The 24,707-nt window shown below is 44.4% G+C and overlaps 1 protein-coding gene across 1 annotated transcript in view; it reads left to right on the forward strand.

The window, feature by feature from the left end:
- The first annotated feature begins 1,636 nt into the window (after positions 1-1,636).
- Positions 1,637-24,707, forward strand: part of LOC132393145 (pyruvate dehydrogenase E1 component subunit alpha, mitochondrial) — a 29,543-nt gene continuing 6,472 nt past the window's right edge. Inside the window, exons 1-7 of the mRNA XM_059968017.1 lie at positions 1,637-1,794; positions 9,761-9,829; positions 11,367-11,540; positions 12,489-12,615; positions 15,490-15,581; positions 16,463-16,555; positions 21,007-21,162. Coding sequence (XP_059824000.1) covers positions 1,744-1,794; positions 9,761-9,829; positions 11,367-11,540; positions 12,489-12,615; positions 15,490-15,581; positions 16,463-16,555; positions 21,007-21,162 — 762 coding nt within the window. The 5' untranslated portion in view covers positions 1,637-1,743. The remainder of the gene's footprint in view (positions 1,795-9,760; positions 9,830-11,366; positions 11,541-12,488; positions 12,616-15,489; positions 15,582-16,462; positions 16,556-21,006; positions 21,163-24,707) is intronic.

Consider the following 24,707-nt stretch of genomic DNA (forward strand, 5'->3'; position numbering starts at 1 on the left):
CGAGTTACCCCGAGCGGGAAGGCGCACGGGGTCGAGTTACCCCGAGCGGGAAGGCGCACGGGGTCCAGTTACCCCAGAGCGGGAAGACGCACGGGGTCCAGTTACCCCAGAGCGGGAAGGCGCACGGGGTCGAGTTACCCCGTGTGAAGGCGCACGGGGTCGAGTTAACCCGAGTGTGAAGGCGCACGGGGTCGAGTTACCCCAGAGCGGGAAGGCGCACGGGGTCGAGATACCCCGAGCGGGAAGGCGCACGGGGTCGAGTTACCCCGAGCGGGAAGGCGCACGGGGTCCAGTTACCCCAGAGCGGGAAGGCGCACGGGGTCGAGTTACCCCAGAGCGGGAAGGCGCACGTGGTCGAGTTACCCTGAGCGGGAAGGCGCACGGGGTCGAGTTAACCCGAGTGTGAAGGCGCACGGGGTCGAGTTACCCCGAGCGGGAAGGCGCAAGGGGTCGAGTTACCCCGAGTGTGAAGGCGCACGGGGTCGAGTTACCCCGAGTGTGAAGGCGCACGGGGTCGAGTTACCCCGAGTGTGAAGGCGCACGGGGTCGAGTTACCCCGAGCGGGAAGGCGCACATGGTCGAGTTACCCCGAGCGTGAAGGCGCACGGGGTCTAGTTACCCCGAGTGTGAAGGCGCACGGGGTCGAGTTACCCCGAGCGGGAAGGCGCACGTGGTCGAGTTACCCCGAGCGTGAAGGCGCACGGGGTCGAGTTACCCCGAGTGTGAAGGCGCACGGGGTCGAGTCACCCCGAGCGGGAAGGCGCACGGGGTCCAGTTACCCCGAGCGGGAAGTCGCACGGGGTCCAGTTACCCCGAGCGGGAAGGCGCACGGGGTCGAGTTACCCCGAGCGGGAAGGCGCACGGGGTCGAGTTACCCCGAGCTGGAAGGCGCACGGGGTCCAGTTACCCCGAGCTGGAAGGCGCACGGGGTCGAGTTACCCCGAGCTGGAAGGCGCACGGGGTCGAGTTACCCCGAGCGGGAAGGCGCACGGGGTCCAGTTACCCCGAGCGGGAAGGCGCACGGGGTCGAGTTACCCCGAGCGGGAAGGCGCACGGGGTCGAGTTACCCCGAGCGGGAAGGCGCACGGGGTCGAGTTACCCCGAGCGGGAAGGCGCACGGGTTCCAGTTACCCCCGAGCGGGAAGGCGCACGGGGTCGAGTTACCCCGAGTTTTCTGTCACTGCGGGACGGCGCTGCTTGGCCACCCAGTCACCGCTGCTCGGAGTCTCACTCCGGGACGGCGCTGCTCGGCCACCCCGTCACCGCTGCTCGGAGTCTCACTCCGGGACGGCGCTGCTTGGCCACCCAGTCTCCGCTGCTCGGAGTCTCACTCCGGGACGGCGCTGCTCGGCCACCCCGTTACCGCTACTCGGAGTCTCACTCCGGGACGGCGCTGCTCGGCCACCCAGTCACCGCTGCTCGGGGTCTCACGCCGGAAATCCGCTGCTCGGCCACCCAGTCTCCGCTGCTCGCCGTCTCACGCCGGAAATCCGCTGCTCGGCCACCCATTCTCCGCTGCTCGCCGTCTCACGCCGGAAATCCGCTGCTCGGCCACCCAGTCTCCGCTGCTCGCCGTCTCACGCCGGAAATCCGCTGCTCGGCCACCCAGTCTCCGCTGCTCGCCGTCTCACGCCGGAAATCCGCTGCTCGGCCACCCAGTCTCCGCTGCTCGCCGTCTCACGCCGGAAATCCGCTGCTCGGCCCACCCATCGGCCGCTCTGCCTGAGCTTCGAGTTGTCGGTGATGACCAAGATGTTGCGGCTCCTGGGCAACCTGATCCGGGGGAGTAATAGCGTGAGTACCGGGCTGGGGCTGGGGCTGGGGCTGAGACTCCCGTGTGGGTTAGTGGCTGCAGGCGAGGGTGTCCGTCCTCCCATCGGCAGCCGGGGCTGAAGGTGACCGTGGCTGCGGAGCGGGTAGGGTGAATGGACGGTCTCCCCCAGAGGCCACTGGCTTCATCGAGCCAGTGCCGGCTTTCCGAGCCGTGCAAACAGGCCTATTTGCCCGGTCTTTCTCTGCGCCCCGCGTCGGTTGAGCAGTGTGGGGGAGCGGAGCCTGCCACACTAAGGATTTGGAAGTTGCATTGAACCGTCCATTTTACCCGGTGAGGACCGCTGCAAGGTCGGTGGTCTTTCAGTATAACGACAGCCCCCTGTCCTGGGAGACGGCCTAGGCTTTCAAAGCTGCCTGATGTTCATAGTGACTGCGGCACCTGACTGACCCTGAGATAGACCCTACCTCTCCCTGTTTGTTTACTAGCTCTCCATACACACCTGTTACTTTCTCATTTAGATCTATAGAGGCGTACCGTATGCAACAGCCCCTTCGGCTCAATTGGAATTAGTTTATTATTTATACATATACCCCCAAAAAGTAAAAGCGTTTTTGCATAGTGTTTCAAGTCAATATACATCTGTAACAAGCACTTCATCATTGTAGATGTAAGTCCCAGTGGATGACAGTTATTGAGCCCGGTTACCACATTCTTCTTGGGCACCAATATAATTGGAGCCTGCTTGAAGCAGGTGGGTACTTCATTTCTGCCGGAGAGAGAGGTTAACGATCTCAGGAACACTCCAGCCTGTTGATAAGCACAGGTACCTCAACTGGGCCAGATGCTTCCTGTGAATTCACCCTCCTGGGAATTTACATGTCGACCTCAGCGACTGAAATCACAGAATCATCGGGGCTGTGGGAATTGGTGATGGCTTCTCCATGTTTTGATATTCAAAGCAAGCATTGAAGGCATTGAGCTCACCTGGAAACGAAGCCCTATTGTCGCATATGTTGTTTGATTTTACTTTATAAGGTGATAGAATTCAAGCCCTGACACAACTGTCACTGAGATCGTTAACCTCTCTCTCTGGCAGAAATGAAGTACCCACTTGTTTCAGGCAGGCTCCAATTATATTGGTGCCCAAGAAGAATGTGGTAACCGGCCTCAATGACTGTCATCCAGTGGGACTTACATCCACAATGATGAAGTGCTTGTTACAGATGTATATTGACTTGAAACACTATGCAACAACTATCCTTCATTGATTCAAGTGTAGTCCTGAATTGTCACTTTGCCCGTGAGATGACTTTCCAGAGACCTCTTGTAACTTTCTGGGTCACCAAACATGAAAATGCCTCTAATCTAGCCTTTAGCAGATTGTTGTTCTCATGGTTCATCCAGGGCTTCTGGTTGGGGAATACTGAATGATTCTAGTTGGGGAAGACTGAGTGATTTTTGTAGGGACTCTTGTCTGTGACTGTTTTTTTATAATTGATCAGGGTGGAACAGTTGATGTGGTGTATTTGGAATTTAAGACTTTCAATGAGATGCCCCACAGATGATCAGACCCAATTAGTTTACATGGTTTGAGGTCATATCCTGGAATATATTAAACACAAGACTATGCAGAAGCTGGAAATCTTGAGCAAAATACACAAGATGCTGGAGGAGCTCAGCAAGTCGGACAGTACCTACGAAGGGGAAATAAACAGTCAATGTTTCAGGCTGAGACTCCACATCAGGGCGAGAAAGAGACGGGGACAAAAGCCAGAATAGAAGGTGGAGGAGGGCAGATATGATATTTTATTAATAAGTAGAGAGTAGGAATAAACGGTTAATTTTCCCCAAAACTTTTACTGGCCCTGCTTGCAAAAATCTTTCCATGTCTTGCATATATTTAATGAAGTAGTCTCTACTGCTTCCCTTAGCAGAGAATTCTACAGATTCACTACTTCCTGGGGAAAAGCAGTTCATTCTGATCTCCGCTTTACTCATGATGAACTGGGCTTTTTCTACTACTTTTTGTAGGCTTTTTTGTTCAAAGGTGTTGGTGTTTTGCATAGCAGGCTATGATGTAGCAAACATTTTTTAGTTTATTTCTATTACTTTCTATGTAATGTTATTCGGTGGCCTACAGACAACCCCCAACAGTCATTTTTTTTCTCTTTACTATTCCTAATCTCTACCCAGATGATTCATCATCTGTTCCTTAGATCTTAAATCGTCTCTCACTATCACCTTGATCCCATCCTTCAATAAGATCACTATCCCACTTTCCTTACCTTCCTCCCTATCTTTCTGTATTGCCTGATACTCCGGGATATTTCGTTCCTAATCAACTCCACCCTGTAGCCATGTTTCTGTAATTAACCATTTAATCAAACCCCTTTGTACTGATTTATGCCTGAGATTCATTGACCTTGTTTGGAATAATATAGGCATTCAGATGAAGTGCGCCCAAACTTATTGTCCTTTTAGAATCTAGTAATCTTTGGAATTTGTCTTTCCTGTACTCATATTAGTTTAAACACTCCCCAACAATCGCCCAGGACATTGAACCCAGTCTTGCCTAGCTGTATGCTATCCGGTTGGTACTGGTTCCATTTCCCCCAGAATCAGTTCCAATGCTTCAGGAATCTGAAACCCTTCCTCCTGCAAGACTCTTTAAGCCACTAATTTATCCTCACTGTGCTGCTGTTCCTACTCTGACTTGCACGTGGCACAGATAGCAATCCTGAGATTACTACTGTTAAGGTCATACTTTTTAATTTATCTCCTAGTTCTCTAAATTTTCTTTGTGAGACTCTTCTTGCTTTTCCCCCTGTGTTATTGGTAACTATCTGCACCACGGCACTTGGCTGTTCACCTTCCCCTTTCAGAAAGCCCTACAATTTCTCTGAGATATCTCTGACCACTGTTTCCTCTAAGTTCCACCATACCTGGCTGCACAGTAACTGAAGTGCTCCTGCACACATCACCTTTTTTGCTGCGCAGCTGGAATTTAATTTTGTATAATGTGCCTCACAGTTTTCAGGCCATGTAAAATTTTGATGTAAAAATTTCCTTAAAGAAAGAGGGGAAACCTCGTCCCTGATCCTTGCACCCAGGAGGCAACACACCGACTGGAAGTTCCATCCTGGCACTGGGGCTCCTGTTTGTACCCTTACTATGGGATCCTCTACCACTTTAGCTCTGCCACTCTTTTTTCCTGTCCTCTTGTGCAGTAGAGCCACTCACAGAGCTGTGATCTTGGTTACTGCTGCCTTTCACTGTTGAGCCAGCAGTACCCAAAGTGGTTTATCTATTTTGGATAGAGTTGACCACAGGGGAACCCTGCACTAATACCTGCTTGCTACTGCTCTACCTGTTCATCACTCATTCTTTATGTCCCTTAGATCTTTAAACTGCAGTGTGACACAGATTACTAAACATGTTGGCCAAAATACTCCCAGCACCTGTCGATGTTATGGACTGAATCCATACAGCTCCAGTGCTGTCAAGCGGTCTGTCAGAGTTGTAGCTGGACACGTTTCTTGTACACATAGTTATCAGGAGCTCACGAGTTCCCACTTTGCTCAGGAGAAGCACAACATTGGCAGATGGAGTTTAATGTGGACATGTGTGAGGTATTCCACTTCGGAAGGTCAAACCAAGGTAGAACATACGAGGTAAATGTTAGGACACTGAGGAGTGCAGGAGAACAGAGGGATCTGGGAATACAGATACATAATTCCCTAAAAGTGGCGTCACAAGTAGATAGGGTTGTAAAGAGAGCTTTTGGTACATTGGCTGTTATAAATCAAAGTATTGAGTATAAGAGTTGGAATGTAATGGTGAGGTGGTATAAGACATTGGTGAGACCGAATCTGGAATATTGTGTGCAGTTTTGGTCTCCTAATTACAAGAAGGATACTAATAAGGTTGAAAGAGTGCAGAGAAGATTTACAAGGATGTTGCCGGGACTTAAGAAACTGAGTTACAGAGAAAGGTTGAATAGGTTAGGACTTTATTCCCTGGAGCGTAGGAGAATGAGGGGTGATTTGATAGAGGTGTATAAAATTATGATGGGTGTAGATAGAGTGAATGCAAGCAGGCTTTTTCCACTGAGGCTAGGGGAGAAAAAACCTGAGGTCATGGGTGAAAGGGGAAAGGTTTAAAGGGAACATGGGGGGGGTCTTCTTCACGCAGAGAGTGGTGGGAGTGTGGAATGAGCTGCAGATGAAGTGGTGAATGCGGGCTCACTTTTGACATTTAAGAAAAACTTGGACAGGTACATGGATGAGAGGGGTTTGGAGGGATATGGGCCAGGTGCAGGTCAGTGGGACTAGGCAGAAAAATGGTTCGGCACAGCCAGGAAGGGCCAAAAGGCCTGTTTCTGTGCTGTAATGTTCTATGGTTCCATGGTTCATTGGCCTGAACGCATTTACCATATCTAAAACCTTTGAGGGAAAAGTTTACTTGCTTAGGAAATTGTAAAAAAAACCTTACCTTCCTCACTGAAGTTCAGAATTTATCAAGGCCCATACTTAGATGAATATTGGGAAAATACACGTTTTATATGGAAAGAAATATAGAAAGGCAGAGTATTTTTGTAGAGAGAGATTGAAGCACTTAGTGGTCAATGAAGATAATCATTTAAGTTAAAGTTGGATTTGACTCGATTTGGATAGGTCAGATACGGCCGAAATGTGACAGCAGGGTCCAATCCCAGAGTGTATCGATGTGATGGGGCTGGGTCCTAGTGCAAGGAACGACCTGGTGTTTGGGCGATTTAAATGCCGGGCCAAATGGATTGAAAAGTCAGGGTGCCAGGACAAGAGATGGGGGTTGGGCTAGTCCTACTCACTGCTTCCTAATGCTTACTCAGCTCTGAACTGGGGCTCAGCCTGGTCTGACAGCTCCAGACTGTCTGAGGGCTCTGTGATATTTACTCAACTCAGCTCTGAACTGGGGCTCAGCCTGGTCTGACAGCTCCAGACTGTCTGAGGGCTCTGTGATATTTACTCAACTCAGCTCTGAACTGGGGCTCAGCCTGGTCTGACAGCTCCAGACTGTCTGAGGGCTCTGTGATATTTACTCAACTCAGCTCTGAACTGGGGCTCAGGCTGTGGCCTGCTGCGGCATTGGCTCATCCAAGCCTCAAGTCTATGGACTCACTTTTGCTCTGAATGGTATTTGCTTGCTTTCATTGTTTCAGGTAGGTGGACCTCGTCAGCCTGGGAAGGCATTCCATCTTGGAGAAGGAAAACTCTGATTTCAAACCTCTGCTGCCTTGCAGCTGTACACACTCATGGGGAAGGCTTCGGGAGTAAACCCTGAGGTTAAATCCAGAGCTGGAGCCCCTAAGGTAGTCTGACGTTGCCTTCAACCTCGCTCTTGGCGACTCCTGCGATGACACTGGTGCCAAGCTGTATTGGCCCTTGCACTTCCCTTGGACAATATTGGTGTCGTGGTGAGGGGAGACTTGCAGCATGGGCAACTGCCGGTCTTCCATACAACCCTGCGCCCTGGAGAGGACAGTCCAGTAGACTTTCCAGGCGCAGGACATGGTCTCACGAGACTAATGGATGCCACCATCATTGTTTGCAGAATTTGTTTGTTTCTCTCTCTCTGCATATTAGGTGTTTGACAGTTTTTTTATGGGTTCTTCTGGGTTTCTTTGTTTCGTGGCTGCCTGTATGGAGACAAATCTCAGGGTTGTATTATGTGTACAAACTTAGATAATAAAGGTATTTATAACTTTGAAATCACTGTCTAGTAGGTAATTAGAAATGTAAATGGTATTTTTGCCTTTGCAAAATGATTTGCTAGAACAAGAAATCTAAAGGGTAATGACTTCTTGCTCCAGTTCGATAAGGTCCCAGATGAAATTGCATTCATTGAGTATTAGGCTGGTTTCTGTGCCCAAAGGAGGAAATATATTTGCAAAAGACAGAGTGGAACAATGTTTCACCAAATTGATTCCCAGGATCAGAGTTTCCTTGTATGAGAAGAGGTTCAGCACACTGGGTCCATACTCTCATAAGTTTAGAGGAACGCAAGGTGATCTCATTGAAACGTGAAAAAATTTTACAGGTTATAAAGGGATGGATGCAGATTTGATAGTTTCCCTGGCTGGGGTATCAATGACTGGAGGTTGAACTCTCATAACAGGGGGTCAACCATTCACAACAGATGGTTTTTCAATCCAAGGGTTGTTAATCTTTAGAATTTGCTACTGAAACAGGTTGAAAAAGCTAAGCCACTGTGGATATTCATGATTGAGTTGGAGTCTTTTATATTTATTTAGGGAATTCAAGGATATGGAATTGGGGAGAGAATTTCAATCTCATTTAATGGTAAAACAGACATGAGTGCCAAATGGCCTCTGAAGACAATGACCAGATCCACAATAGCCTTGTGCTTGGTGGTGGCTTCTCTTCTGGCCTGGGGGGGGGGGGGTGGGGGGGGGTTGATGTGACTTCTTCCATAACAATAGGATTTGCGTGAGCCTTGAATCAAAGATACTGACTTTTGTGTTTTGCAAACAATTTGCAAATAGAGACTCCAAAATCATATGTGCAAGTAAGTTGATTTATAACTGAATATTTGCTAAATGAAGAAAATAGAAATTCTACCACGTTTTTATTTAGAAGGACTTATTTTAATTAGCTATCCTGTACAAAGGTCAAACAGGTCAAAGTGATACATTTGTTATATGCAGTTACAGGGGAAGATGGGATTTAATCTTGTTCTGAAAGTTGAATTTGAAGATCATGGCACTTACAGTGCAATAAGTGAAGAACTGGTTGATAAGTTGTCATTTCCAATATTGACCTTTTTCACCTTAAGCATGATATTTCAGAATGAGGTCTGTTGTGTATATGAGTTTGAGCTTCTTCAATGTGTTTGTAGAATGTCAGAAATGTCATGGTCAATTATTTGTAGTACTGTGTTCGAGAATGACATTGGATCTAAGATCTACATGACTTTCAAGGTTAAATTGATAATGGTAAAAGCCCACAATTCTAATTCATTATATAGCACAAAGTTAATTGTGCCCTTTTAAATAACATAAATGAAAAATACAATAATAATTCCCCAAGAGTCCTCATTATGCTGGCCGATGGCGTAGTGGCATCAGCACTGGACTTCGAGGCGAAGGGCTCCAGGTTCGAATCTGTTTGGCTTCCTGCGTGCTTTCCATCCGTGCTGGGTTGAGCGTTAAGCTAGCAACTTGGCATCGTTAAAAATGCTGAAGAAACAACAAGGTTGCTGCTCTATGCACCACAAGGCATGGGAAGGAATGACAAGGCGCCTTATTAATGTACAGGATTTAGGCTTCATTCCTTTGAGGCAGCATCTTCATTACGTGCCCAGTCAGCCCCAAAGAGGGAGCTTTTTGTACATTATTTACATACATGTAGATTTTGTCTGTAATTACACTTTCAGTTCTAAAAACTATTATTTTATATTAGTGGTAAGGCATATGCTGCTAATAGTTTGATCCTTTCTCAAAATGAAATGATAAATTGAGAACAAAAATGAACCATACAGAAGTACGTTTTGGAAAACTGTGTGAAAGAGTGACTTGAATAATTATTTAACTGCTGAGCCTACCACCATCTTAAATTCACTTTTCAGCTCTCAATCCACACACAATTGCATACTCATTACACAGGAAATCAATTAATTTTCTTAGTCTTTCATTTTGTACTCCATTATGTATCTTATTGTGGCAACCCACTTTCTGCGCAGGCGAACCGACTCACAAATAGCCAGCACGCAGGGAGAGACTTTGGTAATGCACCTCTGACGTCATTTCCACCCGGAGAGGGCGGGAACTCGGGATTAAAAGCCAGAGCCACGAAGTTTGAATAAACTAGTCTCGGAACAACTTACCGACTGCGTGTTGTTATTTCAACGCTGTGTGTAGCACATCGCTACATTATAACCTTTATTTTTTGATGGACCTTTTAAAAATCAGTTTTCAATTTCTTCCAGCCTGCCAGAGTTCTAGTGGGATCTCGCAATTATGCTGATTTTGCATCTGAAGCATCGTTTGACATTAAGGTAATGCAATTTTGTGTATTTTATCTTTCTTCTATGTCATATATAACCATTGAGGCTCCTTATTTGAGTAGAAGAAAGAGTAGAAAAAAGAAATATGACTGAATTTAAAAGCCAGTTTTAGGGTATGAACTACAAAATTGGTCTGTAAATAGCCTGTCTATCAGAGATAGTACCCTTAAAGATCATTGCTGTTTCAGTCATTCTCATTTACAAAAAAAGTCAATTCAATATTCTTAAAATATGTATTATATCCTACAAAGATGTGCTATGTTCACTGGTGTTTGTACATTCAACAACTTTGTAAGATCACAAAAATGTTACCTCCATCTTTCTTTCCTCCATCTCCACTCCCTTCTTTCCTCTACAATGGCGACCCTTTTGATAGTAATTTTTATTTGAGCATTATGATCTCATTATTAATTGTGCCCCAGAAGGAACTTGTATGCAAATTATAAAATTAATTATGAAGTGGAGGAATTGAGTTAATAACATTTCGTTTTATTTTGAACTGAAATGGTGCTTTGACTGAAGATCGCTCATTTGCAATTTATGTTAATTAATATTTGGTACTGATTATAATATTATTTGCCTAAATGTTCAGGACAGTTTATCATTTTAAATGGGTATGATTGAAGTTCCAGACTGAAACTATCAAATGCTGAACAAGATATTATCTTTCCTATGTCCTTAGAATAGTTTGCAGAATCAGGTGTGGAAAACAGATAAAACTGCAATTGGTTCCAATACTTCTGGAATTCAAATACTTGGAATAAGGGGGAAAATAATTTGTCAAGTGAAGTAGAAGTTATTTGCTTTCACCTTAGATCGATTTAATACCTTCTTGTAGGATCCTCTTGGGATTCTACATCCCAGCACTCCACTTCTGTCCACTGCCCATGTCTTATGAAGATGTGGCCATTGAAAATGTTCATCAAAAATAGTTTAATAATTTCTGATGCTTTATAAATCCAAAAATTATTGAGTAGGAATAGGGTATGTTATCAATGATTTGTGTTATGAAATTTGTTATTTTATAGCAGCAGTACTGTGCAAAGACAGAAAAAACATTACTATAAATTATAAACTAAATAAATAGTGGGGGAAAAATGAAGTATTAGTATTCCTAGACCATTTAGAAACCTGATGGTGAAAGGAATGAAGTTGCTTCTAAATTGTGTGTGTCTTCTGGCTTCTGTGCCTCCTCCCCATTGGTGTATCAAGAAGAGGGCATTTCCTGGATGACGAGTCCCTAGTGATGAATGCCGCTTTCTTGAGGTCATCACCAATAGTTCTGATAACATTTTGATCAATAAAAAATGTCCGAATACTAAAGACTAATTAGGGTAGACATCACTTTAGCACAATGATCACATGCTCATATAAGTTAGTAATCTCTGTTCTCCAGAATTATTTAGTGCAACATTAGCATAGGAAATTTTTAGTGAAATATTGGTGTTTATACGCATTTTCAGGAATACTTTATGTGATGTTTTCTGCTGTTGGTGTTTGAGGACATCTTCATTTTTTTAAAATCCAGAAATGCGATGTGCATCGTCTTGAAGAAGCTCCTCAGAGCACAGCCGTCCTGACTAGAGAAGATGGCCTTAAGTACTACCGAACAATGCAACTCATTCGTCGCTTGGAGCTCAAGGCAGATCAGCTATACAAGCAGAAGATCATTCGTGGGTTCTGCCATTTGTACGATGGTCAAGTATGTGATAGGGAATGGATGAGTATGGCTCTTTCAGAGGAAATTACTTGGTTTCGCTGTTAATCAGTCTATGAAAGTCAAAAAGCAATATATAGCTATAATATGGAGATCTGAAGATAATTTTTGGTATCTGGTATTGATATATGGCATTTTCTCCCCCATAAAATAATTGAGTGTATTTCGTGATCCAATAATTATACATGTGTAATTATTTTGATGATGTGTTAAAAGAAACAGGAAAGTTTTGCATTGTGTAATGGTTGATAAAGGATATATATTCTTGTGCTGAAGTTTGTATAGCACGAACATAATCTTTCTGAAACAGAATGCTCAGTTCCTGTCAGACTCAAGTTTAAATCTCACTCATGATGTTTGAGGTTTCCCTAAACTCCTTGTTTAGAAGCCTCTGTGTAACGCCTGATCGGAGATGGGTTTTCAGAATTGATCACTGCCTCTTGTTTGACAAGGAGAGGCAAACAATGCCAAGTACCTGTGTTTTTCAGTAGAATCTTCAGTCCAAATGAAGGTGGCTCTTTCTGCCATGCTGTTGCCCGTCTTTGTGCTGTATTGTGCATATCCTTCTATTTTTCTGTTCTGAATGTTTGTACTGTTCTATTCTGTTCATTATCTTCATTTTAGTTTTGGCTCTCATTTACTTTTCCTTTCCAAATAATCTTTCTTCTAAAATGCTATATTTTTTGTTTAAAATGGAAATATATATTTATTACTATTGCTGGTCTGACTTACTTTGAGAACACTACTGTATGAAGCAAGTAAAGTCAGTCACAGTAGTAAACCTTAATTATGCTGGCCTAGATGTAGTATGCTATATTGTCTGGTCCACAATTGTTTGGTTTTTAAGTTAATACCGCAAAGTTTGAATTATTGTTTGAGCTACTTTATCCAAATATTAACAGCAAGGCTACTATATATTTTTTTAAACTTCAGGAGGCTTGTTGCGTTGGAATTGAGGAAGCAATTAAGCCAACGGACCACCTTATAACAGCTTATCGGGCTCATGGTTTCACCTACACACGTGGCATTCCTGCCAAAGAAATCTTGGCTGAGCTAACTGGTAAGAAATGTGTAGAAAATCCACAGTATTTTGTTTTAAATGTATCTTCTTCCACCTCATCTTGAGATGGCAACCTGAAATGACATAGATTCTTGGATAAATTAGAGATTACCAATATAAGCAACACAAAAATGACCGTCTCGGCCCTAAACATCGACTGTGCTCTTTTCCATAGATGCTGCCTGGCCTGCTGAGATCCTCCAGCATTCCATGTGTGTTGCTTGGGTGTCCAGCATCTGCAGATTTTCTTTTGTTTGTTACCAAATACCATTTCAGTCTTACCACATTGTTTTTGCCAGAAAGTAACGACCAGAGCTGTGAAAATTGTGCTGTTATGAATTATAATTCGGTTAGCTGGTTTGAGTGACCACAACGAACTATAAGTATCAGACCAACTTCTGATCAGGTGGCAGTGTGTTTTAGGGATAAAGTTACAGTCATGTTCTTCGACATCAACCACAGCTAAACAAAAGGAAAATACACTCTTTTGATTGGTTATGCTGCCTTCTTTATCATAAAGGCAGAAGGAATTTTCATTGATAATCATGTTCAATTCCATTTTAAACTCCAAGAAAATGAAGTAACTCATGCATGCAGCAAGACCTAGACAACATTCAGGTGTCTGCTATGACATGGCAATAAATTTTGTGCCACAGAAACGCTAGACGTGGACCATCTTCAACAAGGGAAAGCCTAACTACCTGTTCTTGATGCTCAATGGCATTACTGCCATATTGCCCCAAAATCTTTCTACCGTTTACTCGGGATAAATCAGGGGTGTGATAGTTTGCTTCATTGATTGAGTACAGTTTTAACAGCAATCATGAAACTGGACACATTCAGGATAAAGCATTCCCCTTGATTGGCACTTCCATAAATAGACACATCTTGGCTTTAATGTGCTTCATCTATAAAGTATGTTGTGATTACTCGTACAGAAAACTCCAGCGACATCTCCCAACCCATCTTTAGCATCAACAAGAGCCAGGGTTAAACACAGTATTCTCAGTTTTAAGTACAGTCTACCCCTGCATTAACAGGCATTATTGCATTTGTAGAAAACCATATCATGATTTTCTGTGATGCAAACCTTTTTCCCCCCATTGAATACCATACTTTAAGTGGAGGTGCATTTGTATAGGAAGATTTTCTCTCAATAGTAATGCCCCTCTGGGTAAGTGATCTGTTAGCAGAGGAATTCTGATTGTATTATCAGCACAAGAGTAAAGCTGTTGTTTTAATTAACTAGAGATGTTACATTGTTTGATTAAGTATTGTTGTACCAGTATTACTGGAAGAGGTTGCCTTAACAGTTTCCAAAATATTTCTCCATTGGCCTCCCATTGTGAACCTGCAATCTGTGATGAGTGTTCCTGAAAAACTATTCAGTTCTTTGTGTACATTTATGTTTGTTTTATTTTCTTCCGTATAAGTTCTGTACGAGTGTTTTTTTAAAAATATATATCTATACCTCATTTTTGGGTCATTTGTGAATTTTATAAGGGCAAGTTTCCATTACTGGATCTGCCATAATGAAGGAATATGCTGCACGTCACTGTTCCTTCATTGTTATCATAGAAACCTTATCGAACAGAATTATGGGTATGCAACAGCATTTGGGAAGTCAGGGATGAGCAATGATTACTGGTTTTGCCAGTGCTATGCATACACTGATAAATGAATCTCTTTAAAGAAAAAATCTTGAGGAGCATCCTGTATAACACTTAAGCTTAAAAAATACAGGATCTAAATTTGTAACATAGGCCAGACATTGAATTAATTATAAGAACATTGTCAATGATTACAATTTTCATCTTGCAGCTTCAAGTATTTCTGTATTGGCATGAAATTAGTCAAAGTCATGGTTAACACAGAAACAGGCCCTTAGGGTTAATTTGTCTATCCCAACTAAGCTGCCTATTGGAGCTAGTCCCATTACCTCTATTTGGTCCATTTCCCTCTAAACCTTTCCCATACTTATACTGTCCAAATGTGTTTCTTATGTTGTAATTGTATGTGCCTCTAGCACTTCACTGGCAGTGTGTTCACATATCCACAACCCTGTTATGGCAATAGTTGTCACATGTGTCCACTTTGAACCTTTCCCATCTCACATTAAATCTGCCAGTTTCAGATTACTCTACCTTGGTAAAAAGATTCACCTTAACTGTACTCATGATTTTATAAACATCTATAAGGTCACCTTTCAGTCTTCTATGCTCCCAGTTTATCTAGTTTCTCCTTATAACTCAGGCCCTCCAGTCCCGATAGTAATCTTATGAATCTTTTCTGCACTCTTTCGTGACATACTTCCTCAGCTAGATGACCAGAACTGCACATAGCACTCCACAAACAACATTAGATCCAGCACTAATTCCTGTGGCACTGGTCACAGGCCTCCCATTGAAAAATAGCCCTCCACTATGACCCTCTGAGTCCTACCAATCCAGCTTTGTATATAAGTTACCAACTAATCTTCAGTCTTGTCTGATCTAACGTTTCGGATAAGCCTATTATGCGGACCTTGTCAAAGTCAAAATAAATGTCCTTTTTAAAAAAATCTTAAGTGTTGTGAGACACAATTTTTGAGTTATCTTTAATCAGTTTTTGTCTCTTGAAATGAAGTTTGATCGCTCCAGTAATTTCCACAACTGATGTTAGGCTGACCAGCCTACAGTCCCCTAGCTTGTCCTTGCAGCCCTTCTTAAATAAAGATACAACATTTGCCACACTCCAGAGTTCCAGTATTTAGTCTTGCTAATGGTAATATTCCTCATTATTGCCTTGACTCTTGAAAATCCTCTTGTTTGTCGTTAAAAATAACTAGCTGCTAACTGCCTAAGTTTCTCACAAAAGTGTGTGTGATCTGAACAGGTCGACGCGGAGGTTGTGCGAAAGGTAGAGGTGGATCTATGCATATGTATGCTGACAAATTCTATGGAGGCAATGGCATTGTTGGTGCACAGGTAAATATGGTTCCACAAGATCACACCAATTTGAAAGATTTAAAATCTTATGCAGATTAATTCATGATTATATAGTGAAGCTAAGCGCATCTACAGTTTGTAATAGGTAATAGATGGAAATGCTGTGCAGGTGGCCGCTATGTCTGAAGGACATAGGACATATTCTGTGTCCTAGAATAAGCTTGTGTTTTTTCTGTTACTCCAGCCCTTGCAATCCACATTAAAAGTGGAGAAACAGAATGTTTCTCTCCAATGAAGCCACTTTACCGATGATGACGGTGACCCATTGTTGTTGTAGTTTTACAGCTGGGTGGGGAGGGGGGGAGATATACGAGGCTCAGAAAGGGGTAAGAAAGGGTTTAGGAAGTGGGGGATATCAGGGAAGTGGATGGGATCTGAGAACTAGTTTTCATGGGAGAAAGGTAGTGTCGAAAGTGTTCTGGATGGGACGATGGAGAATGGGTGCAGTATGGGTTAAGGCACGATGATGGTGATAGTGGAGAATGGGTCTATAGATTACTTGAGGAAACATTGAAGGATCTGGCCATGCTCCCCACAGTGCAGTGTCTCAGATAAGATGCTTCACAGATAAAGAGTGCAACACCACCATAATGAGTTGTCTGTTCACATGTTCTTGGACAGGTGTAGCAAAGGAGGGATCTAGCTGCAACTGCCACCTGAATTGAAATGGTGGCATTATATCTAAACCTTATTGCCCTGTGACTAAAAATGAGCATTGAAAATATTTTTTTTTTTACATATTCTGTTTATTTATTTCAGTAAGAGTTTATTTTATTCCATAAGGGCAAATTTCCATTAGCCACACAGGGGATGAGGTGGATTGTTGTATTTCTCCTTGGTAATTTTTCCCTCTATATCAGGTTCCAATTGGAGCAGGGATTGCGTTAGCTTGCAAATACCTGGAGAAAAATGAGATCTGCGTGACATTGTATGGTGATGGTGCAGCCAATCAGGTAAAGCATGCTTTCTAGAATTAGTATTTTATTTCTTACATCCGTCTCACAACATGAGAGAGTAAAACTCTTCATGTTGTGTCTCCGTTGCTACGTACAAGCAATAAGGATGGGAAATGTGGGAGGATATGAAGAGTGCATACATAATTGTTTTGTATACACGAATCTACAGTCAGATAACAATCAGCTTGATGTGTATTGATGGTCTGGTGAAAGAAGCTGGCCCAGAGCCTGTTGGTCCTGGCCTTAATGCTGCAGTACAGTTTGCCAGATGGAAGCTGTTGCAACAGTTTGTGGTTGGGGTGGCTGGATCCTCCGGGCCTTTTTTTACACACCTGTGCTGCTGTAAATGTCCTGAATAGAGGAAGGTTCACATCCACAGATCTGCTGGCCTGCCCACAACACTCTCTGCAGTGCCCTGCGATTAAGAGTAGTACAGTTCCTGTACCAGGCAGTGATACAGCCAGTCAGGATGCTCTCAGTGGTGCCCCTGTAGAAAGTCCTGAGGATTTGTGAATTCATACCAAACTTCTTCAGCTGTCTGAGGTGAAAGAGGCACTGTTGTGCCTTTTTCACCACACAGCCCATACGTACAGTCCACGTGAGACCCTCAGTGATGTATACACTTAGGAACTTGAAACTACTCACCCTCTCAACTACAGTCCCATTGATGTCAATAGGGGCTCTCCTGTCTCTGTTCTTCCTGTAATTCATGATCAACTCCTTCATTTATTTGACACTGAGGGAGAGGTTGTTTTCTTGGCACCACTGTGTCAGAGCAGTGACTTATCTATGCCTGTTAAGTCACTGTTGAAAATAAGACCTATCAGTGTTGTGCCATCTGCTCATTTGATCAACACATTGGAGCTGTGTATAGCAACACAGCCATGAGTGTATAGGGAGTAGAGGTGGGTGTGGGCTCAGGACAGAGCTCTGGGAGACTCCTGTGTTGAAGATCAGGGGCAGAGGCGAGAGAGCCCATCTTTGCCATCTGCCGGCGATCCGACAGGAAGTCCTGGATCCAGCTGCACGAGGCAGGGTGCAGACTGAGTTCTCTGAGCTTCTTGTTGAGCCTGGGAGGAATTATGATGTTGAATGCTGAACTGTAGTCCCAAGAACAGCATTCTAACATAACCATCCCTCTTCTCCCGGTGAGTGAAGACAGTGTGTAGGGCTGTGGCTAAGGCATTGTCTGTTGATCGGTTGTGTTGGTCGGCGAATTTTAGGGGGTCCAGTGTGGGTGGTAGCATGCTGCATATACAGTCCTTGACCGGCCTCTATTTATTCATGTGATGCTATGAAACAGTAGACCTAGCTAATCAACACCGCACCAGTGCTAATACATTGTATGTGATACAGTGCAGCAGAGAAACCGGCCCTTCGGTCCATCTTGTCTGTGCTGAACTATAAATTTGCTTGGGCCCATCAACCTGCACCTGGACCATAGCCCTCTATAACCCTCCCAACCATGTATCTATCCACATTTATCTTAAATCTTGAAATTTAACCTGTATCCATCACATCAGCTGACAGCTCATTCCACACTCTCACCAGCCTCTGAGTGAAGAACTTCCCCTTCATGTTCCACATCTCACCTCTCATCCTTAATCCTTGATACATAAGAAATAGGAGCAGGAGTCTGCCATCTGGCCCATCGAGCCTGCTCCGCCATTCAATAAGATCATGACTGATCTGACCATGGACTCATCTCCACCTACCTGCCTTTTCCCATAACCCTTAATTCCCCTACTATGCTAAAATCTATCCAATCTATTTTTAAATACATTTACTGAGGTAGCTTCCACTGCTTCATTGGGCAGAGAATTCCACAGATTCACCACTCTCTGGGAAAAGCATCCTAAATCTAGTTCCCCTAGTTCTAGTCTCACCTACCAGTGGAAACAATTTTCCTTATCTATCCCTTTCATAATTTTATATGTTTCTGTAAAATCTGCTGTCATCCTTCTGAGTTCCGGTGAGTACAGTCCCAGGCAACTTAATCCCTCCTCATAGTCTAACCCCCTGATCTCTGGAATCACTCTGTGAACCACCTCAGTAACGCCTCCAAAGCCAGTGTGTCGTTAAGTAAGAGACTAGAACTGAATGCAGTACTCAAGGTATGGCCTCATCAGTACCCTATACAGTTGCTGCATAACCTCCCTGCTCTTAAATTCGATCCTCTAGGAATGACGGTTAACATTCCATTTGCCTTCTTGTTAGCCTGCTGCACCTGCAAACCAACCTTTTGCAGTCTTTAGATCTAGACTTTTGACTGGGTTATAGATAAAGCATTTAAAAGCAGAAATGTAACTGCAAAAAAGTAGTTCCAACTTGCTCCTGAACCTGCAGTGCTAAAATCACTATCAAATCAGTTTTTTAATCTGGTGCCAGTATGTGGCAGAGTGTGTATATGTGGAACTTCAGCGCAAATGCATGAATGTGGCAGTTATTCCACACTCATCAACTGCAACCCATTGTTCTGAGTATGACCATGTGGCGATTTTGCTGGATTGACAAGCATTGAAACTTGATTTCTGTATTTAAATTTGAGAGGGAGATATATAAGTTGATCTCGAGTTTGGAAATAGTTGTGTTGGCCAGGAAAAACTGCAGTCTATAAATCAGTGAATTGGAATGAATCAAGGACAGTGAAAGCAGGCAGACAGATTGCCTTTGTTCTTGCCGTGAGGGAGGAGATGGAGGCTGCCATTTTATGAAGAGACTGTGTTCTTCATTTTTGTAAGTTGATCACTTGGCTGGATCAGTGTTTTAAGGTAGACACAATGATACCTCAAGTAACTTGATGAACTAGGGATAATTTCCAAATAAATTATTTGTGAAGTATTCTTTAATTGGATATAATATGCAGGTTTTTGATTATTGGGGTCTGAATCTGTTCTGTGTGATTCAAACCTCTTGTGGATTGAGAACAAAGAGCCATAAATTACCGATTGTCACTTGCTGGAAAGGGGCAGTAAATGGATGCTGGCCTGGAACAGAGCCAATAAAAAGATGGTACAGGTCAGACCTATGATCTACAGCCAATGACACTGGAATGAAATACTTCCACATAGAAGACAGCGATGACTCGGTAGGAGGTTCACCACTGTGGATGTGAGATCCCCATGGACACGTGGAGATTTGAAACAGGACTACGACAATCATGTGGTCAGTAGCAGAAACTCCTTTTGAACTGGTATTATATTTTCTGTTCTCTGACTGTTCATGGAAGTTCCGGAAAACTTGCACAGGTTTTCAGTTATGTAAGTTCACATGTTATTCTGTTGAGGTAATAAAGGTACTTATTGATTATTACAGATTCTCCCCGTGCCTCCCTGATCATTATTACAAAGAGTGATTCCTGTAACAGTAGCTTTCAATACCTGGTGTTAATCTAGTGCAAGATACTTTGCACTGTAAGGTGTGTCTCATTTGTTGGCACTCTTATCTTCAACGGTAAGGTTGTAGGTTCAATTCCTACAGCAGGTGCTTGAGCATCATGCTATTTTTTTTAAGTTTATGTGCTTTGTAGAAAGTGCTATATTGTCAGGGGCTCCTCCTTCATATCCTGTTCCACTGTTTTGAAGAAAGCAGGGAATTATCCTTTCTACCCTGGCCAATATTTATCTCTCACGTATTATTGCAATAAGTTACGTTGGATTTTGTGGGAGCTTTGCGTGCACCAGTTAGCTGATACACATTCTATAGTACAACAGAGATTACACTTGAAAAGTATGTCATTGCTTGTAAGGTCCTTAGGAGCATATTGCAAGAGTCATGAAAGGGCATGTGTAAATGTAATATGTTTAATCATTTTATGAGGAGTAAATTGCAAACCAATATTAATTAAAAATATAAAATTCTCCAGTTTCCCAATGGATTTTAGGATAAGGGGCTCAACTTCTGGGCCTGGTCCTAAGTCACAGCTCTTGAAGTCCAGGCAGCTCAACTCAACACTACTAGTAGTTAACTAATTTCATGAATTCTTTAAATTTCACGAACCTACAGGTCTGTTCATAATGCTGTGGACTTACCATAAATGCTAACTCGTAGAACAAGATCTACTGGTATTAGCAGTTTGAGCCAAATGTAAATATTTAGATTTCTTAAACTAGTAATGTGGTCTTCTCAGTACATTGGCTATGAACACGTTGAGTATAAGAGGCCTATTGTGGCTTAATACATCCACAGTATGGACAAGCACTGGGTCATTGATTAATTAAATGCAAAATTCAATATGTGATGTCCCATGATCTTTAGCCAACTTTAAGTAACGGGCTTATGGGTTCCATCTTATATCTGAAGTGTTATCCATTGGGTAAGATTATCTGAAGCATTGCACAATATAAAACACCGTGAAGTGCAAACGGAAGACTCACTTGAGCGCATATTTTACTATTTAATCTCTTTCTTTAAACATTATTTATATCAATCCTTATTTTTTTTCTAAGGGTCAAATTTTTGAAACCTACAACATGGCTATGCTTTGGAAACTGCCCTGCATATTTATCTGTGAGAACAACAGATATGGCATGGGTACATCTGTGGAGAGAGCGGCAGCCAGCACTGACTATTACAAGAGGGGTGACTACATCCCTGGTCTGAGGGTAAGGTACAAACTACTGATTTTGCAAATGAGGAACCAGTCAATCTACTTGTTGTTTCTTACCTACCCTGAGTGTGGCTATCACCTCTTATTTTATCTTGTAGCTGTATCAAAAATGCTTAATATAATGACTGTAATATGGCACAGTAGAGCTGCTGACCTAGGTTTAATCTTGGCCTTGTGCATTGACTGTGTGGAATTTACACAGGCTCCATATGATTATCTTGGTTTCTTCGAGGCACTCTGGTTTCTTTCCACATCCCAATGACATGCCTATTGGTAGGTTAATTGGCTACTGTAAATTCCCCTAGTGTGTTGGTGAGTGAAGAAAAGTAGATTTAAAAAAAAAAATCAGATAAATGTAGAATAAATGTAAATATGTATTTGATGGTCGATGTTGACTCAGTGGGCAGGGCTTTGTGTTATATCTTCCCATGACTATCATTTAGACAAAATATCTCAACCGAAAAAAGAATTGTTGTTCTGGTTGGAGATTGGTGAGTACTAAGCTGGGGGAAGAAAAAGCATGAGTGAAATGCAATTTAAGTGGGCTATAATAAAATTATTAAGCTGCAGTAGTAGTGTTGGAAAGAATGTGTCCCAGTTTATGGAGCGTTCATAATGGGTCTGGGCAGGAAGGAATATTATTTTTGGGACTAATTTCACCTGAATCAACCTGGAACCCAAGTCCTAGCTGAGTAATCACTGGAATGTGACAAGTAAATCATGCAGAGAGGGCTGAGAAGGAAAAAGGAGTAATAATCAATGAAAGAAAGGTCTTTCAAATCTGAAGTCATTTCATTTCAAGTTGAGTCCGGAGAGTCACAACATGATTCATTAGAAAATGAGATGCTATTTCTCAACCCGATGTTAGGGTTTGTTTAAAACAGTACTGGAGGCCATAGGTGTAGCTCAGTCACTTTGTGAAGCTTTTCCCATATAGAGAGGATCACATTGTTAACATTAGATTGGAGAACTTGAGCTTCCAGTAGTCTGTGAGGTTGATTCTTCCACTCTGACCTGTCTCTTGCCTCCTACACCAATGAAATCCAAAGAAAGCTCAAGGAACAAACCTGTAGAATCCATGGACCCCTTGTTAATTGTATTGGTCCATGGCATAAAAATAATTGGGAAGCCAACCCCTTGGTCTAGACATCTGCAGTAGTAAACTGAGCAAATTCTAATGATAAAGTTGCTCTGGAACTCAGGAGGTGTAAAATAAAGAAGAATGAGATATAAAACAAGTTTATTCTTCTGAAGAGTGATGCTATCAGTGGCCAAGTACAGTGGACAAACTGTAACAATGATGCGGGGAAAGCTGGAAGCAGTAATGTGTATATTGTGGCGACCCACTTCTAGCGCATTCGAACCGGCTCACAAATAGCCAGCGTGCAAGCACAAAGGCCAGGTCCGCAACAAAGGGAGAAAAGCCTGCGGGGGTTTGTGAGTACGTGTCCCTTGGAGCATCCGCGCTTGGGGAGGGCAGGATGAGGGAGGCTTTAAAGCAAGGCTGTGAAGTTCGAATAAAATTATCTTTGACTGCAGTTTACCGACTCCGTGTTGTTATAATAGCGCTGCGTGTAGCACACCGCTACAATTGGTGACCCCGACGGTCCAAACGATTTTGGACCGGAGATGACCGACGCCGCATCTGTTCATGCGGTTTTGTTGAAACTGCCAAGCTTCTGGACGCTACGACCTCACCTGTGGTTCCAGTAAGCAGAAGCCCAATTCCACGTTCGGCAGATCACCTCAGAGGACACCCGTTACTACTACGTGGTCAGCTCCCTCGACCAGGACACAGCGGCCCAGGTTGCAGAGTTCGTACAGTCTCCCCCGGCGGACGGCAAGTACACGGAATTCAAAGCCCTGCTCCTAAGGACTTTCGGACTCTCACAGCACGAGCGAGCTGCCCGTTTACTGCACCTGGATGGATTTGGAGACAGACCTCCATCGGCTTTAATGAATGAGAAGTTGTCTCTGGCCGACGGACACACACCCTGCCTCATGTTTGAGCAGGCATTCCTAGAGCAGCTTTCCGAGGATATACGCCTGCTGCTGTCCGATGCGGATTTCAGCAACCCCCGGAAGGTGGCAGCCCGGGCAGACTTGCTGTGGAATACCAAGAAGGTGAGTGGGGCGTCCATTGCACAGATCACTCAGCCACGGTCCCAGCAGCAAACCAGTCCAGGCCTGGCCGCAGAGCCCGCTAACCCCAGAGGCAGGGGTGGGGAGCCCAACGAACAATGGTGTTTCTACCACCAGCGGTGGGGCACAGAAGCCCGCCGTTGTTGCCCGCCCTGCCAGTTCCCGGGAAACGCCAGGGCCAGCCGCCGCTGATGGCTACGGCGGCTGGCCTTCGGGATAGCCTCCTGTATGTGTGGGACCAGCAGTCGGGACGCCGTTTTTTGGTCAACACTGGAGCCGAGATCAGCATCTTACCTCCAACAAGTTATGACACTCGCAACAGGGCACCGGGTCCCCCCCTGAGGGCTGTGAACGGCAGCACAGTAAAGACCTATGGCACCCGTCAGGTGCAGCTACAGTTCGGCTCCAGCCGGTTCACATGGGACTTTACACTGGCAGCCGTAGCCCAACCGCTTCTGGGTGTGGATTTTTTGCGGGCTCACAGCCTACTGGTCAACCTGCCCAGGAAGAGACTGGTCCACGCTGAGACCTTTCAGACGTTCTCCCTGGGTGCAGCCCAGTTGCCAGCCCCTCACCTCGACTCCATCACGCTGTCTCGACAACGACTTCACCAGGGTCCTGGCGGATTTCCCATCGGTTCTGGCACCGCAGTTCACGGCAGCCATGCCCCGACACGGCATACAGCTCCACATCCCAACACAGGGATCTCCCCTCCATGCCTGTGCTCGGCAGATTCCCCCGGACAAGCTCCGAATGGCGAAGGAGGAGTTCAAGAGGATGGAGGAATTGGGGATCATCCGGCGGTCCGACAGCCCATGGGCCTCCCCCCTGCACATGGTGCCCAAAGCGACGGGGGGCTGGAGACCATGCGGCGACTACCGCAGGCCGAACGAGGTTACCACACCGGACCGCTACCCTGTGCCGCATATTCAGGACTTTGCAGCAAACCTGCACGGCGCACGGATCTTCTCCAAGGTAGACCTCGTCTGAGGGTACCATCAAATCCCGATGCATCTGGACGATATCCCCGAAACGGCTCTCATCACCCCGTTCGGCCTTTTCGAGTTCCACCGCATGCCGTTTGGCCTGAAGAATGCCGCATATATGTTCCAGCGGTTAATGGACGCGGTGGGATGCGACCTGGACTTCGCATTCATCTATTTGGACGACATTCTCATAGCCAGCAGCAGTCGTCAGGAACATCTGTCCCACTTCCGTCTACTCTATGCCCGGCTGAGTGACTACGGTCAACCACCGCTTCCTCCCTTCAGCTGTCTGGATCATGCGCCCCCTGTTTGCCCTGCTGTCCAGTCCGGGCAAGGACATTACCTGGGACGAGGAGTCCGCCGCCGCTTTCATTCAAACGAAGGAAGCCTTGGTGAACGCCGCGCTGCTAGT

Source organism: Hypanus sabinus, chromosome 4, assembly GCF_030144855.1.
Source record: "Hypanus sabinus isolate sHypSab1 chromosome 4, sHypSab1.hap1, whole genome shotgun sequence".
In the NCBI taxonomy this organism is placed as follows: domain Eukaryota; kingdom Metazoa; phylum Chordata; class Chondrichthyes; order Myliobatiformes; family Dasyatidae; genus Hypanus; species Hypanus sabinus.